At 38.6% G+C, this 16,894-nt stretch overlaps 2 protein-coding genes across 2 annotated transcripts; both read left to right on the forward strand.

The window, feature by feature from the left end:
- The first annotated feature begins 856 nt into the window (after nucleotides 1-856).
- On the forward strand, nucleotides 857-8,960 carry mdm1 (Mdm1 nuclear protein). The gene is made up of 15 exons (XM_079552182.1): nucleotides 857-1,071; nucleotides 1,441-1,531; nucleotides 1,698-1,820; nucleotides 2,219-2,308; nucleotides 2,394-2,482; nucleotides 2,566-2,697; nucleotides 2,827-2,991; nucleotides 3,063-3,193; nucleotides 3,256-3,343; nucleotides 4,473-4,708; nucleotides 4,789-4,956; nucleotides 5,164-5,246; nucleotides 7,985-8,272; nucleotides 8,400-8,462; nucleotides 8,656-8,960. The coding sequence occupies exons 1-15, from the start codon at nucleotides 1,054-1,056 to the stop codon at nucleotides 8,763-8,765; spliced, it is 1,875 nt and encodes a 624-aa protein (XP_079408308.1). The 5' UTR covers nucleotides 857-1,053; the 3' UTR covers nucleotides 8,766-8,960.
- Nucleotides 8,961-12,536: 3,576 nt separating this feature from the next.
- il22 (interleukin 22) lies at nucleotides 12,537-14,070 on the forward strand. Its single transcript, XM_079551688.1, has 5 exons — nucleotides 12,537-12,761; nucleotides 12,929-12,991; nucleotides 13,080-13,229; nucleotides 13,413-13,472; nucleotides 13,885-14,070. Exons 1-5 carry the CDS (start codon nucleotides 12,582-12,584, stop codon nucleotides 13,990-13,992), a joined length of 561 nt encoding a protein of 186 aa, XP_079407814.1. The 5' UTR covers nucleotides 12,537-12,581; the 3' UTR covers nucleotides 13,993-14,070.
- The last annotated feature ends 2,824 nt before the right edge of the window (nucleotides 14,071-16,894 follow it).

Genomic DNA, 16,894 nt, shown 5'->3' on the forward strand with positions numbered 1-16,894 from the left:
AAGGAGCAGTGGGCCATGGCAGTGCCATGCCCGGGCTGCTGGTCAGAATCACCTCGCTGGAGGATTGACCCGTTATAGGCCTACATGTATTTAGTGGTAGGGAAACTGGAGTACCTGGAGGGAACCTCTGCAGACACGGGGAGAACATGCAAACTCCACACAGAAAGGTCCAGTCCAGGTGGGAATCAAACCTAAGAACCGCTGCGCCACCGTGCCGCCCTGGAACCATCTCCATCCAGAAAACCCACCAGAAACATGCGATGAATCTCAGATGTCATGATGTCAGATGGAGGGCAGGAGCCTATACTACTCAAGGGGAGAAAGACAGTTGGAAAAAAAAAAAAACATAGATGCCACCATGGCATTTTAATTTGTCCACCTCCTCAATTTTATACTATAGGCTCTTTAGAATGTTATGATGTCACGTAAAGGCACCACCATGCTAGCCACACATGCAGCCGTTGGTTCACAGAAGTCAAATATACACTAATGTAAAGTTGCTTATCGCATGAAAAGTTACATAATGCACCTTTAAGTAATTTGTGAGTGTTATTTCAGACTATTGTCTCTGTCTTCAAATAAGGACCAACTTTTTCCCGGGATTCGGGAATAAATGACAAAAAAAGTGAAAGTGATCGTCAAAATAGTTTGTGATTATGTTCAGCCAAATGTTAATTTGAAAATAGTGGTGAATTTTGTCTCGATTTGTCTGGTGGGAACGGGCTTCCATGCATGGGTATGAATCTATAACTGTCAAACTGAAACGGCCTTAAATTAATAAAGTAAGTTAGACTTTGTAAAATGATTGTGTTTTTTCCTGCGTAAACTGTCAGCTGATGAGCCAAACACGCATGCGCAATGGGTGCTGCTATGGTAACGTCTCCGCTTGTGCGGAAATGGAAAAGAACGGGGACGGGCAAGCAAAACATAAGTGGATGATTTATCATTTTAGTATTTTCTTACAATAATAAGACATTCTTCAACCTACGAGAAGTAACGGGGGCTTGATGCTTACGTGAAGACATTTTCTCAGTAAGAGAGAGAGATGAAGGCATGACAGTTCGCTTCAAGGTATTGATTGTTAGCATTAGCATTGATAGCCATATTCAAACACCAGCCACAAGTTGGTGAACAATTTAGTAATAAAGTATGTTTACTTCGGTAACATCTTCGCTCGAGCATTCTGACCGGCGATGGCTTCTATTTCTTTTTATATAGAATTACATTTCCCAGTTTCAGGACTGCAGAGTCAGGTTGATAATGCTTATGGGTGAGCTTTAATCACAGTTAATCTGCTAGTAGCGATGCTCCAAAACATTTATTTCAGTACCTGTAATAGCAAAATATTTATGAATGCCATTTTATGTATTTATTTGTTTGTGTTGTGTGCTTATTTCACAAATACTGCATTTTCTCATTTGATGTCTGTTTTTTGTCTAGTGTCAGACTGAATACCAGAGAAGTTACAGGTCCAGAAGTGTGTCACCTCAGCGCAGTACAATATTTGCAGGCCTTCGCTCAGACCATATGGGTATAAACCTTGCTTAATAAAACAAATATATATATATATATTATTTAATAATATGTTATTATAATATATAAATATTAATTAATACATTTGACTAAAACCAGAAATATACAATATTTGGTCACATGTAAAACCATCTTTCTGACTTTCTTAACGCTTTGTGCCTCAGGTGTCAGTAGTGAACCATGTCTCCAAAGACGCAAGAAGTTCAATGTAGCCCACTCTTGTGGGCCACCTCATCAAACCTTTAATGAACCACTCTTGGATGCAAACCCATCCACAAGCCCAACTGGTAAAAGCCCATTCTGAATGCCTAAATAATTCCATACATCGTTATTTCTAATGACAGTACTCCAACACGGTGGTTCCTAACCTATTTTGTCTTGTGAACGCCTTGAGTCATTTATTGTCCATATACACGGAGGGTCCTTCATCTAATATTACAAGTGACCAACTAAAGTAAGATTATTCACTCTTTAGTCGTGTGTTCTGTTCAAAATAGAGCTGAACCACTTTCAAATTCAAACTAACTTTCATTTGAAAGCAGTATTGAAATTAACAGTTTCACCTTCTTTTCTTAATCTGAAATAATTGAGAATACTGAGTACTCCCGGTTGGGAAACAACACTTCAATCCACACAACTTCTAATCAAGTTATTTGTGTGTTTTCTCAACTTTGAAACTAAACAGTACGTCCTCTGACTGAATCTGAAGCTGCACCTGGACCACGGCATACTGGTGGATCTTCAGAAAAAAACCTGAATACCTATGGGAATCCTGGTACCATGAGTTTGTTTGCATCAGTTGATGTGTAGTTTTTCCTTATCTAATCTTCATGTTCATTTGAAAACTTCTTATGGGTTAGCATTAAGGGACCAGTTTGTTCTGAAGTCACAGAAACCACGCAAACACTTGTCAGCACTCCCAAATCAACAGCAGTCCCCTACCAATGTTGTGAGAAACTTTAAATCTTACCCACACATTTTGTTTTTTAAAGGTAAGATGAAATCTGACCTTCATTTATTTTTGTAATGAAGTATTCACTGCGTAGAAAAGCTGGTCTTGGACATGAAGGACAACAATCAACTTTGCATAAAACTGAGTATAACAGACAGTTTAACCCAAAGAAAGCACCAGCTGCTCAATCACCCATCCTGACAGCACATCAAGTAAGTAGACACTGAAATGTGTCTGTAGCTGTTGCTAGCACTTAGATGCTGTAGATGTAGCACCCATAAAAAACATTAGTAGTTACTAGCACATGCTTTATTTGTACATATCTGACTATGTTGCCTCAGCAGGTTCTCAACTTCAGTCACAGCACTGTTCCACCCTTTAAGAAGAATCCTGTCGTTATGGCTACTGAGTACCAGCGTAATTTTCAGGCCCTTGTCCCACCCACAAGTCCCCGCCTTCGGAAAAACCATGAGTATGAACAAACACCATTATTCTATACACTCCTGGTAAGTATAAACATGGAAACCTCTATCCCAATTTTACATCCATTAAACTTCTGATTATTATATAACTGTAGAAGAGAAACAACAAAGGTCAACTCAAGAATAATCCTAAACCAGGCCTGGAACTCAAGGCTAACACCAGATCACAGTCTTCTCCGAAACAAGGGTCCCATACACTTGCCCCGTCAAATCTAAGAAGACACAGGTGTGTCATTGGAAACAAAGAGCTATACTGTTTATTTTAACTAAAAAAAAGTTTATTTTCAGAATACTATCAGAATATCAATCCAGGTTTTGTATCCCACTCAGCAAAATCCCAGAAGAAGATGATGCTATGGCCAGCACCACACCACAGGTCAGTACCTAGTTGTGTAAATGGTAAACTTTTAGCGCACATTATGTTGATTTTTAAGCACATACTAACTGAATGCTGTAGGAGTGTTGGTGGGTTTTGCTCTCATCTCACTGCTGTGCATTAGTAATGGAAACAGTCCAAACCTGAACGGAAAAACCACAAAGCTTCATTTCAAAGAAACCATGGTGCTTGAGTCATATAACTTGTGTTTCAAGGTGTAGCAACTCTTTCCTAGTAATGTAAACTGAGGAATCGGTAATTTCTGTTATTTAGAGAAGAATTATACATGTAGTATGATATGACCTTACCTCAAACGTTTTATCATGAGTTATATCTTATTGTACCCACTCTGTGTATATTGTGTATTTACATTTACTATTTTAATGAATTCTATTTTCTATAAGTGTGTGCATTTACCAATCTGTATAACTGCATAAATCTGTTAGTTTAGTGGTTAAAGGATTGTTTTTTGAATAATACGTACAGATTGTTTTATGCCTTACTTGTTCAAAAAGGTCAATTTTGAGCATGTATATGTACAGTTGTACATATACATGCTCATTTACATGTACTATTTTTCAAAGAATATGAAAGATATTTTTTTTTTCACTCATAGTTAGTGGTTGTGTGAAGCCATTTATGGTGAAACAACTGAGTTTGCTATTTTTAGATCATAATGAAAAAAGAAAGTTTACCTCAGTTCCTAATACTGTGTATTTCCCCCTTTAGGGCAACAAATAAGTGCACCATACCTACTGTGAAATATGGAGGTGGTTTGCTGATGCCACACAACCACTATAAACCTTTTGTGTTATCTTTCATATTCTTTGAAAAAATGCAAAAAAGCCTCGACACTGCTTGAGGTCTGCAGAGAATGGTCAGGTTTACGGTTCACATTAGTTTTGAGGTTTTGGTTTAAACAGATAGAGGTTACTTTGAAGGCACTTCTGGTATGATCCAGTGCTCTGTTTGAGGTCAGCACCAGGTTTCTGAAAAGTTTATCAGAATCATTTTCAACAACATTACCAAAAATGGCAGCTGTAATTTTAAAATTTAAATATGCTACAGACAGTCCTCTCTCTAGATTATTTTGGATAATTCAATAATGAATGCTCTTGTTCTTGTTCAGATTAAGGAGCTGAGGGAACAGGCCCAGTTATACCGGCACCGAGCTTGGGGAACAAATTTCTCCAGAAATCATCTGAGCCAACTCCTGTCCGAACACAATGCACTATGGGAGCCCACAGAAACCATTGAAACCACAAGTGACCGCCCACAGTCTCACAGTCTGGATCTGTGCCAGGTCAGGTCGGCGCGGCCGGACAGTGGCAGGACTTCGTGTCTGGAGGCTCTGGACCTGGTCAGGTGAGGCAGTCATTGGCTCCTAAGGCATCACAGTAAAAAATGGCACAATTATTGTGATCATTGTTTGTGTTTTTCTGTAGTAACTCAGGTAGATCGAGCAAGAGGAGTTCTGCACTAGATTCAAAAAATGAAGGAAGGAATCAAACAAACAAAAGCACTCAAACAAATGCAACACCACCTCAAAGCAGTCAAAGTCCTCAGGTTGGGGAATATTTACCCTTCGAAGAAGATGACAAATTTGATGAAGAGTGAGTTTGACCCTCTTTGTTTGCAGTACTCACATAATTAAATGTATATATATATATATATATATATATATATATATATATAATATATTGTATTATTTAGGCACAGCCTACCCATACGTTTTCCCTGGCTAATGCAGCCATAACTTACTCATTGCTAATAGTTTTACAAGCACTAACTTTCTTTGTATGTCATACCTAAATTCATAGTGAGGAAGGAAGATTACAAACTCCAAAACTTAAGATGTTACCAATCCAGAGAACTCACCTTGACCTCACCACACCCGCCACAGGTAAACGTGGATGCCCATTTGAAGTTTGTTCTCCATATTTATTGTAGAATGTAACCTATATGAACTAACCTTGCGAAAGCCAAATTGATGTTGCAACATTAGCACAGTAATATCGGTCTGGAAAGGCAGCTGTTTAAAACTTTGGGAGGACTGACGGATGGTTAAAGCACACCTCATGGTAGCCAATCACAACCAATTTTTAAAACGAAGCTAATCAACAAAGCGCCAAATCAATTAAATATTTAGTTTACATATTTTGTATTTATAGCCTGCAGCAGCACCTTGTGTTTTTGCATTGTCGCTAAAAACTGAACTGATCATTAACAGAACCGATTAACCAGCACACAAAGCTGGGCCTTAGTTTATTAAACTTGTTTATATTGCTTATATTAAAGAACCATTTCTTCTGCGTTTAAGGCGCATGCGTAATATTACATTATTGCGTTTTGAATAGTCTTATGGACCTCTGGGTTACAATGTCCATTCCTTGTCCTGTAGTTTCTCATCATGTGCTGTAGGAACCACATTTCTGCTGCTTGTAGTTGGTTTTACATTGATTTGAGATAGATCAACTCTTACATCCGTACTTCAGCACTTGTCTTCATTGTAAGACTATTCTTCAACAAAGGGCAAATGACCCAAATCTCCCCATAAAAGCATCAGAACAGTGTTAATTTCGTCTACTAAAATATTTAGTCATAATTTTAGTCAAAGTAATATTTTTTCCTCATTAAAATTGGACTAAAACTAAACGTTTTTCATGAGACTAAAACTATGACTAAAATGTCCAGATATTTTCGTCGACTAAAATAAGACTAAATAAAAATGAAAAGAGAGACTAAAATCATCCACATTTCCACTGACAATCTGAAAGAGCCTCATATCATTTAAATGGATTTAAAGGAAAAGCTCTGAGCTTTGTTCATGTGGAGGAAGCTCCATGAAGCAAAGAACCTTGATTAATTATGATTATAATAAATATTATAAATGCAAAGTTGACTAAATTCATCTTAAATTTAGTCGACTAAAATGACATGCAATTTCAGTTGACTAAAAGTAGACTAAAGTTGAAGATACATTTTTGACAAAATATCAAAATAAAATATATGACTATATTACTATATATAAATATATAATAGATATTTTTCTTATCCAGTACGGACACACATTTGCATTAAACATTATATGTACTCAAAATACACCAACTAAATATTTGTTTTCAAAAGAAATGATTTGACCAAACTTTGGTTCACTTTTTTTTGTTTGTTCATTCCACATGGCTAACACTACCCATGACAGAACAGCTCTGTGAGATAAATACCTGTCCTCTATTTCGTTGTACAATGACAAATAAAGCAATTGCTTACTTACTTAATTACTTACTTACTTACTTACTTACTTACTTACTTACTTACTTACTTACTTACTTACTTACTTACTTACTTATATCTTTATATATTCTACTGGCTGACATCACGCTTGTGTTTTTGAATATTACCACTTTTGGACGCTTTTATGAGGAAATGATTAGACCATAGTTCATAAGAGATGACTTTGAACTTTTTGTTCAATGTGAATTGGCCCAAGAATTACAGAAAAATTAGCAATGAACTAAGACTAGAAATCTGCATTTTGGCAGTTACCGTAGTTACCGCCATGCAATTCCCAGTTGCTCCACCTCAATTTTAAATGATCAGAATGTTGTGATGTCACGTGAATGCAACCTATTTTGAGAAGTAGGTTGCTCTTCCTTTGCCACTGAATTTCTCTTCATCATTTCCTATAGCTAAAACTGTGTACTTTCTTGTTTGTCCCCATTAATATCTATATTGCAGTCAGGAATATCTCTATTTTTGTAACTCGAAGGCACAATTTGTGTTATTTTTTTTATTATTTTTTTTATTTATTTTTTACAGTTGATAAAGAGTCCCTTTTTCTCACTGGATTGTATCCAGAAGTGGCAGTGAGGACAGTGTCGTCTGCATACCTTAAAACAGTACTAAGTAACTTGTTTACCTTAATAAATCCTTTTCGTAGTCTCTCTGGGGGTAATACAAGTGTTAATGGGATGATTGGGGGATCTTTCATCTCCCCCTGGTGTCTCTGGCCAGAAAACCACAATTGCAACTTTGCTGCCTCCGGGTAGGAGCCACCAATACACACAAATGGAATCACGAAGAAGAAGCTAACAGGCTAACCGGCAAAGCTAACTGCGGGCTACTACCACTTAAATAGTATTTACAAGCCAAGTTTGAGTTTAAAAAAGATCTCCATTGTGTTATTGGATGTACAACATCCCTCTCTCCCTTTGTCTTTTCTGACAGCAATATTTACTCTCACGGACAATCAATGCTTAAAAAAACGCAACATGCTACGACACCTGCAGTGGCGCTTATGGCCTCTAGGGGCATGAGTTACTTAGTACTGCCATAAGGTTTTTTTTTGTACAACACCCCGGCTCAATCCTCCAGCTCCTTAAATATCCACTCACTATAGGCTATAGGTTGAAAAGGTCTGGCGAGAATACACATCCTTGCTGTACTCCTTTTTTTTATTTCAACAAATCCACCCATATCATTGCTGATAGTATTTAAAATACTCCATAGATCACCATGCTTCACTGAGACAAATGCCTTGGCATAGTCAAGAAAACATAATCTTTAACAACTTTATGATAATATTTGTAGCATAAAAATGTACAATAAGGGTAACAAACAGTTGATCTTTCTGTCCAACAGGAGGGGCTATATTAGTGGGACAGCTGAAGGGCACTGATAAAGGATCTGATATTCAGAGGTCTGGCACAGCTCACTCAGTATTGGCAAATGCAGACACACCAGTGCAGATCCCAGTAAAGCCCAGAGAAGCTTGGTCTCAAGACTCCACTCAACACAAATGGGCTCCAAGTCCAGTCTCCAAACCTGCTCCATCCCAGAGTAGCCCCCTTGTTGCTCCTGCCTTGCCCTTCACTGCTCCACTGCACTGTATCCAGGGAACGTTACGACACGCTGACTTCCAACACAATGGTGAGGCCTCTTCTGTGCTGGCCTGTCGGTGAAGGTCTAGCTACCATGCTATTGTTAGCCGTTATTTGCTTTCGCCCACACTTCAAACCTAAAAACTTCTCAGAATTTGTGTTCTCTGTGTCAACAGGGGAATTAGGACTGCGATTCAAAGAACAGAAGTGCACAAGAGGCTGCTGTGGTACTGATGAAGGTTTGTGACACTCAATATTCCATTACACCATTGTACTGGCAGTGGCTACTAGGCAGAACATTTATACACCAATCGTAAGGCTGTTGTTCGATCCCAGCTCCAGCCTGTTCATGCTGCCATTATATCCTTTGGCAAGACACTTCAACCGCCACTTACCCTTCATATGTCAACAAATCAATTTTTGATTTTCCAGATGATCGTTTATCGGTGATGTCGTCGAGATCTGCAGCCTCTTGCTCTCTGGCGTCCGCTGTTCTAGAGCGCGCTCAGAAAAGACGAGACAAATTCTGGGGGAAGAGCTGATCTTTGATGTGAGACCACTCAGCACTGCGCCCGAAGACTTGTTTTTGTGTAGTTTATCATGGTTACAGTAATGACTAAGAACAATCATGTTTATAGATGATATTGCTTAAATGTTTTCTATGTGATTGACATATTTGTCAGGGATCAGGGTAAACTGTTTTGTAGATATTTATAGTATAGTAATTTATAGTAAGTTGTAAAGTAATAATGTAATTTGTGGAAGCATTAAAATCCTTCATTAGGGTTGTATCTGTCACCTGACCTCATTATTGCCTGCCACAAACCTCTCACGAATTGTAGGTAACCACATACAGAAAACATGACGAGCAAATGAACACACTAAGGTTTGTAACCATTTTGGAAATGTTTGACGTCATTTACGCATGTTTCAAGGTTTTCTCAAACATATTGACGTATATGCAAGTTTCTGACTTTTCGTGGACAATGCGCATTGAATTTAGTCATGCTCGGATGTACATTAACGCCTAAATGCTGTCATCTGTCTGAATGCATATATATATTCATAAATAGTTGTGACATAAATGGTCATTTGGCATGTTTCCACCTCCAGACATTAAACAACCCTTCAAACAGTCTTATTCACTTCACAAGCTTTAATTATGAGCTTTGTGTAACTTGAATTTTGATGTTACCAAATTCCCCCAATAGCTTTCAAAACTTAGTATAATTGAATGTTTAAAATCCACAGGCAAAGACCGAAGTCACCACTGTAAACTCTAGCAGTTAATTGTTACACAGTACATTATACTTGTGTAATTAAATGAGGCATTGATATACAAAGCTGTGTTTGAAATGGTAATTTCAGAAATATTTCTAACACCATCATAATGCTCTTTCTTTTTCTCGCTGAGTGACATCACACCAGTCACAATCACATAAACGACAGTCTGCAAACAAAGACTGTATAAATAGAGCAGCAAAATTCCCAATTTATGACATAGGGTAGAGCGCACAATGTAAACCTGGGTGTGTGGGCTGCACATACAACAGAGAGAATATCCTGGGTATCTCCACAGCGCATAGTGAAGCTCCGATTACAATCACACTGAGCTAGACTCGTTATCACAAAACTATCAAGACCATATGTTCAGACGATTATTGTATGTGACAGCATGACTTGGTGAACATATACAGGCATTGTATTACGTAAAATAAATAAAAAAGTAAAAAAAATCAGTAGTTTGATTGTTGTTTTTGTTAAAGGCCCTATACCTGATTTTTTTTTTTATTGCAAACAATTAAAGGGGAAGCCACTAAATTAAAATGTTAGCTGTGGTCCAAACTCATTCGTAACGTTCCTAATATATTTGTAGCATTCAAATTATTTACAGGGACAAGTTTATAGGCACATTTCACAACTTGCAGAGTCACTTTTCGGGGTCATTTTTTACAACAATTAGAGAAAAATAGCCTGAAAGTTCATAAAATGTATGCAAATGTTTTATACTTTGATGCACATCGTTTTCCCCACAAACGCTTAAGTTTGGGGGGGTATATCTCCTTTAAAGCTGTTTTAAGTCATTAGCTGTATTGCGCGGTTGCCAGGGCCAACAGTGTTACTAAAAGTAGTCATTTTTGAAGCAGCTTGCACCAATGGAAACGTCTTTAGTTAGCATATTACAGACATATTCGTTTTTACTATTACATGAATAATTTCCTTTTTCTGCAACGCACTAACATCGTAAACAGTAATCATTAGTAAAGGATTAAAGATATTAAACGCCATTAATCCCATGTAATGTTAGTAATAATTCAAAATAATGACACTGTTCAGTATGTTACTCATAACATTACATGATGTGCACAGACACGCTTCCACTGAAAGAAACTGCAAATAGAGTGATGGCAGCAGCGATTATTTTGTGTAAAATAATATCCTCAAAGGGCTTTATATTCCACACTCCACCTCACAACAATGTCCCTGCCATCTGATCTTCACTCTGGAGCTGATGGAAAATGAGTGGGAGGTTCCTGATAGGAAAAGCTTCAAATTTGTGGGTGTAGCAGATTAAGTATCCACCAGTGAAAGGATAAGTAGGCAAGATTTCTCAGGGATTTACCCTTAGTCCCCCGGGGGCATGTCACCTGCAGACAACCCAGCGGAGGTGTCATCGAACGTTACATAATCTAAAGTGAACTCTGAACCTCTGTTACTTTCATGGCCTTATCTTTTTATATATATAATATTTAGGAACATTTTTTTGGCCAAATGATTTGACATTTGTTAGCAAACCTAATGCTCAGGGTATTTGTGAGTTCCCGAGGGTTCATGTCCTTTGCACCATAATATCACTCGTTAGCAGCTTCCTGTCATAGATATTTTTATTAAGATATTTGCTTTTTGAGCATAGTGTTACTTAATAAATAACTTCATAACTAGTCATTGTTAATATTCATAGAAATAAACAATTGTCACATTGGCATAAACATTAACTCGTAGGCACCAGTTCAAGATTTAGTTTTAACCACTGTTGTGAATGAGTTGTGTAAAGTAATATTCAAACCACACATCACCACAAACAGTTTTTTGTGGACATTTTTTGAGTTCTTTCTTAAAAAAAGAACAAAAATCTATAACAGTACTTTAATATCTGTCGAGCAAAGGACATTAACATCTCGCAGGCAGATTTAAGTGCTGATGTTATGTTTTGTAAAAATCTTTAAATCTTTGAATCTACCTGTACTTTGAGATAAAGCTTAAAATGTAAAGTGTGGTAGAAATAAAATGTGTTTTTAGTAAACGACTTCATTGGGTTTACAGGTGCTCGTCATATAATTAGAATATCATGAAAAAGTGCATTCACGTCTGTTATTCAACTTAAACTGTGAAACTAATATATGATTGATTCAATACATGCAAAGTGAGATACGTAGCCTTTACTTGTCATCATTTTGATTATTATGGCTCAGCTTGTAAAAACCCCAAATTAAAAATCTCATAAAATTGGAATATTTTAAAAATGGACTGTAACCCATAATCATCAAAATTATAACAAAGGCTTGACATATGTCACTCTGCATGTACTGAGTCTATATCATATATTAGTGTCACAGTTTAAGATGAATAACAGAAGTAAATGCACTTTTTCATGATATTCTAATTATGTGACGAGCACCTGTATGTGCAATGACTATTTATCATTGTTAAGCCTTCACTTTGCTTGCAACCTTCTATGGAAGGGTTAATTGTCATGGTTAGGGTTAATTGTCCCATGAATAAATGTGTAAACCTACTCCTTCTTCCGCTTTCATCTAAGGGAAGTTTGCTAAACAAAGTCGACTTCCAGTTTGTGATCCCCGAAGGAGCCGTGGCGCACAAGGAAGCTGTATTGTTACTGCACAATAAAAAGAGATAAAAACCCCCCCCGCCACTCTAGGTTTTTAGTGTGGAAATTATTATTAAAGTGGATCGTCACACAATACGCAACAATTAATTTCCTCTTTGGGTAAGTGTCAGTAAACAGAGTTGCACAGACAGCACTGACCTCTGTTCAAGTGGGTGTGGGTTAGTGTGTGTGTGTGTTCATGAAAGAATAAGGGGTTTTTTTTTAGTTGGTTACCTGGCCTACATTCAGCGGAGGGGGGGCGGAGGGCTGATGCATATAAAGACACGGACAGGGAGCCGACAACACACAGCATCCTGCAACCAGGTGAGCCTGCCACACTATTACAGCCTGACCAAAGCCTCTTAACCATCGCTCTTTATTCAACTTAATCTCAAACACTTTTTCTCTTTTTCTTTGGCAGAACAAGACATTATCCAAACTATAGGATTATCACCTTTCAGACTTCAACATGCAAGGCCTCTCCTCGTGTCTCGAATCGTTCCTCCGTCCCGCCGCATCAGTGCTCTTGCCACTTCTTCTGATTGGCTGGATCGGACACGCCGTGACGACTCCGGTGCAGCAGCTGTCACTGAGCCAGCCCCTGAGGAACCCGGAGACGTACATCGCGGTCAACACCGTGTCACAGCATGTAAGTGGTCATTTTCTACAAGGGACATTTCAATTCTGACACATTTACGTTGATACTTTGCATGTGTGTTTTTCTTTAACCTAATACCAGACGTTCTTAGACTGCATGCCAATCCTCACTAAGGCTTCATTCTTTGGTCTAAAAGCTCTTTTTCTTGTTCTGTATAGGCTCAAGATGAAAGCATTGATGACACCAGCTCCAGACTTATCCCTAAGGTGAAAACTGATGAGGTAGGAATCATTTTTACAAAATTACTTCCATTAAAACCCCAAATTCGCTTTAGCACAGTGAGTGAAATGGTCATTTTGGTCATTCCAGGATCACCTGAAGATCTGTTGCCTCCATGCCAACATCCTGGACTTTTACCTTCGCAACATCCTCCCTCGCCATGACAACAAGCATCGACACATGACTCGTGTGAGGAACGACCTGCAGCGTGTCAGCGAGGACCTTGCGACTCACGGCTGTGTGAGTATCTTCCTAAGACTGCATTTAGCTCCAATAGAAACTCAGAGACTCGTGTGGTTGAGCTGCGGTAGATCTGAATTTGATAAGTTGTCGCGGTGAAGGTTGGAGAAAGTGCAGCTGCAGTGCACAAGACAAAAAGGAAAACAATCTAATGTTGTACTCATGTGTTTCTTTTATCTGCAGAATGTGACTCACTATCAGGACCATCAACATGCTGTGCAGTTTCGGAAGAAGCTTGTGGAGGTGCGTATGTGTGTACGTGTGTGTACGTGCATATAGACTAGGGCTGGGACAAAAAATCGGATCACAATACCAAGTAGTACTTTATAAGTAGTAAGTAATTAGTAAGTAGACAGTGTGTTTGGAGGCATTTTTATCACGCACTCACTGGCATTTGGTTTATAAACTTCGGACACGTGACTGTTTTCTTTTTACAAATTTTAAGGTAAAAACATTACCTATCATAATTACTTACTGTATCGCAAAACAGATCGGCCGATACATATCGGATTGTGACGAAATTGTCTATCCCAGCCCTAGTATATACATTTTATAAATGAATATATTTATGTCTGTATTCTAAATGTAACAAATGATCTTGTGATATCAATGTAAGATATACTATGTGATTCTGACTGGTGTGTGTGTGTTGCAGATGGGAGAGGAGCAGGGCATTAACAAAGCCGTGGGAGAGATCAACATCCTCTTCTCGTATCTGCAAGATTTTTGTGTCCAGCCCAAAAACCAGACCGCTGCTCAATAATGTCTCTAAACACTGACCGAACTACAACTTTTTATTTTTATTTAATATATTTATCTGCGTTCACATGAACCACTTTTATACTGTTATTTATTGGCCTATTTAAGATATTTATGTTGTGTATTAACAGATGTATTTATTGATAAGTGTGAAACAATGCTCGAACATTCGGGTGTTGACCATGTAGCCATGGTATGGCTTATGAAGACAGTATTTAAAAGTTAAATGTTAGCTTTGCACAAAAGTTGTTACTGAATGGTTGTTACTAAATAAAGAAAATAAATACTGAATTAATTGTCATAGGCCTATTATTATTACCTTGTTCTTTGTCCATTTCTCGAGGTGTTAATGAATGAAGGTAAGTCAAACATTAAGGAAAAAATGCTTTCGAGTAACGAATGTTAAACGACTGATTCATTATTATTTCTGAAGAGCATCTAGTCCTTATTTAGTGCTGCTGTTTACTGTGACGGTTGAGGGTATAGTTTCTGCCCAAAGATAGAAAAAGTTAGCACAAATTGAATTTGTTTAAAAGGGGCAAAGTACAAAGTATGAGGCAAAAGTGAGGCTCTAGACCAAACCTCAACTATAACTGGATGCTGCATACGTTTGCTATGTGCACACTGTATATTGTACTGTTAAATTAATATTGAAAAGTTATGCAAATGAGTGATCTTTAAAACTGGTGCAGCATTGCACAAAAACCACAAGTAGACGGGACCTATTGACCCACTTTCACTGAGTGGGCCAAGAGTCGTCCTATAGAGCACTCTCTGTGACTACTTGATCATTCATTAATTTTATGCCAAAAATGTCATATTAACCTTTGCATATCTAATAGCTGACATAAACCAAGCAATTGAATAAGTTATCACTTATGAACAAAAGACTGTGGTTAGCCGAGTGCTTAGCGCTCTTGCCTCATAGGTAGAAGGTCCCGGGTTCAATGCCCAGACCACGTGGGCCTTTCCACATGGAGTTTGCATGTTTCTCTCCGTGTGTCTGGACGGGTGTCCCCCGGGTACTCTTGTTCCCCCAAACAAACCAAAGACAACAGGTCAATCCCCCAGTCAGGTGTTTCTGACCATTAGCCTGCTCCACATCTGGGGATGGGTCCCCGGGCCCCAAAATATCTCAATAATTAGCTCAGACAGAGTGCAGGGCCAATAGAACTCTATGCAAGAAACCGTTTTCAAAACAAATCGCAAGATAGAAAATCCACAAATGTTTATCCTTGTTCTCATGTAATGAAGACCTGCCCTTGAAAGGCCAACAGGCCAAGATCACATTATGAATATTGACACCACTATGCCCAACTGAAGGCTACATGAAAACACAGTATTTGACCCCAGTTCACTCACGTCTGTTTTTATACATCTGACAGCATTTACTATTTCCACATTAATGATCAAATGATATTTCCCATACTCCATGAAGGCTTATGTTGAATATGAAACATTTTGACTGGAGAAACACCTGACCCTGCTCTACAACTCCCCCTGCTGACAAGAGTAAGTTTTGTTTCCACACTTGGTTCGATGAGCCCAACTCTGCATAATATTCTACACAGAGGAATAGGAATACAGTTTATTGCTGGGTTGCAGGTGACACCACAGCATTCTAAAGGTCTATACTAAAAAAACTGGCCCCTGCCCCCGCTGGGTCCGATGACATCATCATATCCTAGAACCTGCAGCCCAGCAATATCCAACATGTATTAGCTCATAGGCCTGATTCACTTGGTTACAATCTAAAAGTAGCATTCAAGGGAAAATGTGTTCCAGAAAACTTGTGGGTGTCTTAAAATTGAATTCATGCAGCAGAGCCCATAAGTGCGCGTGACAGGCCAGCGGCGTTTATATTCACTCCCCTGCACAACAGACACACACGGGGCACAACGTTGTTTAAAAGTAAGGTAGGCCTATATTGTAGGCTATTGATCCCCGTGGGGAAATTGGTTCTCTGCATTTGACCCCTTCAATAAGGGCAGCAGCACAGGCGCCCGGGGGCCCGTCTCTGTGGAGCCAGACTAATGGTCAGAATCACCTGCTGTTGCCCACATGTTTTTAGTGTTAGAGGAGGAAATCTAAGCAGACACGGGGAGAACAGGCAAACTCCAATCGAGCCTGCAGGTCCAAATTTAGATTTAGGAAGCTATATCAGTATAAAGATATTAATAATATAATCTCTGATTGAAGTTAGTGATGAGCCCATGTCTCCGCATTCAAAGTGGAGCCTATACTTTATATGTTCTGCTGCATAAGTAGCCTATCTCCAGCTGCACATTTCCTTTGAAAATGTAGCCTACAAAATTAGGCTAAAGGATAATCCCACTCTTGCGTTACCTGTAGTCTTTCCTCTGTCGTCATACTTGGGATTTTCCAACCGTGAGGTAAAACATTCACCGACCAGGAAATAAAGAACTTCCAACCTGTGTTCTTGCAACAGGCTTATATTTAGCCGCACTGTGTGCGGTAGTTTACGCGGGAGACCAGGGATATTTGTCACACTTTTCTCTACAGTTCACTGCTCAGCAGAAGTTCCCACACGAGTCAGACCTGCATTAAATGAAAGCTTTAACCCCTGACTTGAAGTAGACGCTTTCTTTTTTTCGATCATAGTGCGATAGTGCGATGCGTGGGTCTGGTTGTTGTTTTTAGTGGAGCTTTTGGTGTTAACATGAAATTTGATAAAGCTTTGCAACTTTTATGCTTCATGAGATAAAAGGACATAATACGTTAAAAACAGTCGCAGTGGCAGATGTGTTCATGACACTTTCAACTAACTGTGGATTAATACTTTGAATAGGGGAGATGTACCTATAGCCTCTTGGACCGGTCCGAAATTAGACCACCTTTCCATAAATAGTTAGCACATCAATGTGTGATCAAAAAGGCGGCGACGT

Source organism: Gobius niger, assembly GCF_951799975.1.
Source record: "Gobius niger genome assembly, chromosome: 2".
NCBI lineage: Eukaryota > Metazoa > Chordata > Actinopteri > Gobiiformes > Gobiidae > Gobius > Gobius niger.

Bases quoted from the DNA above. Each gene is read 5' to 3' on its own strand.
- il22 (XM_079551688.1), top strand. From the start codon at position 12,582: ATGCAAGGCCTCTCCTCGTGTCTCGAATCGTTCCTCCGTCCCGCCGCA. The intron at 12,762-12,928 runs GTAAGTGGTCAT...TGTTCTGTATAG, and splicing joins TCAACACCGTGTCACAGCAT to GCTCAAGATGAAAGCATTGA. The intron at 13,473-13,884 runs GTGCGTATGTGT...TGTGTGTTGCAG, and splicing joins TTCGGAAGAAGCTTGTGGAG to ATGGGAGAGGAGCAGGGCAT.
- mdm1 (XM_079552182.1), top strand. The intron at 1,532-1,697 runs GTATAAACCTTG...TTTGTGCCTCAG, and splicing joins CCTTCGCTCAGACCATATGG to GTGTCAGTAGTGAACCATGT. The intron at 5,247-7,984 runs GTAAACGTGGAT...TCTGTCCAACAG, and splicing joins CCTCACCACACCCGCCACAG to GAGGGGCTATATTAGTGGGA.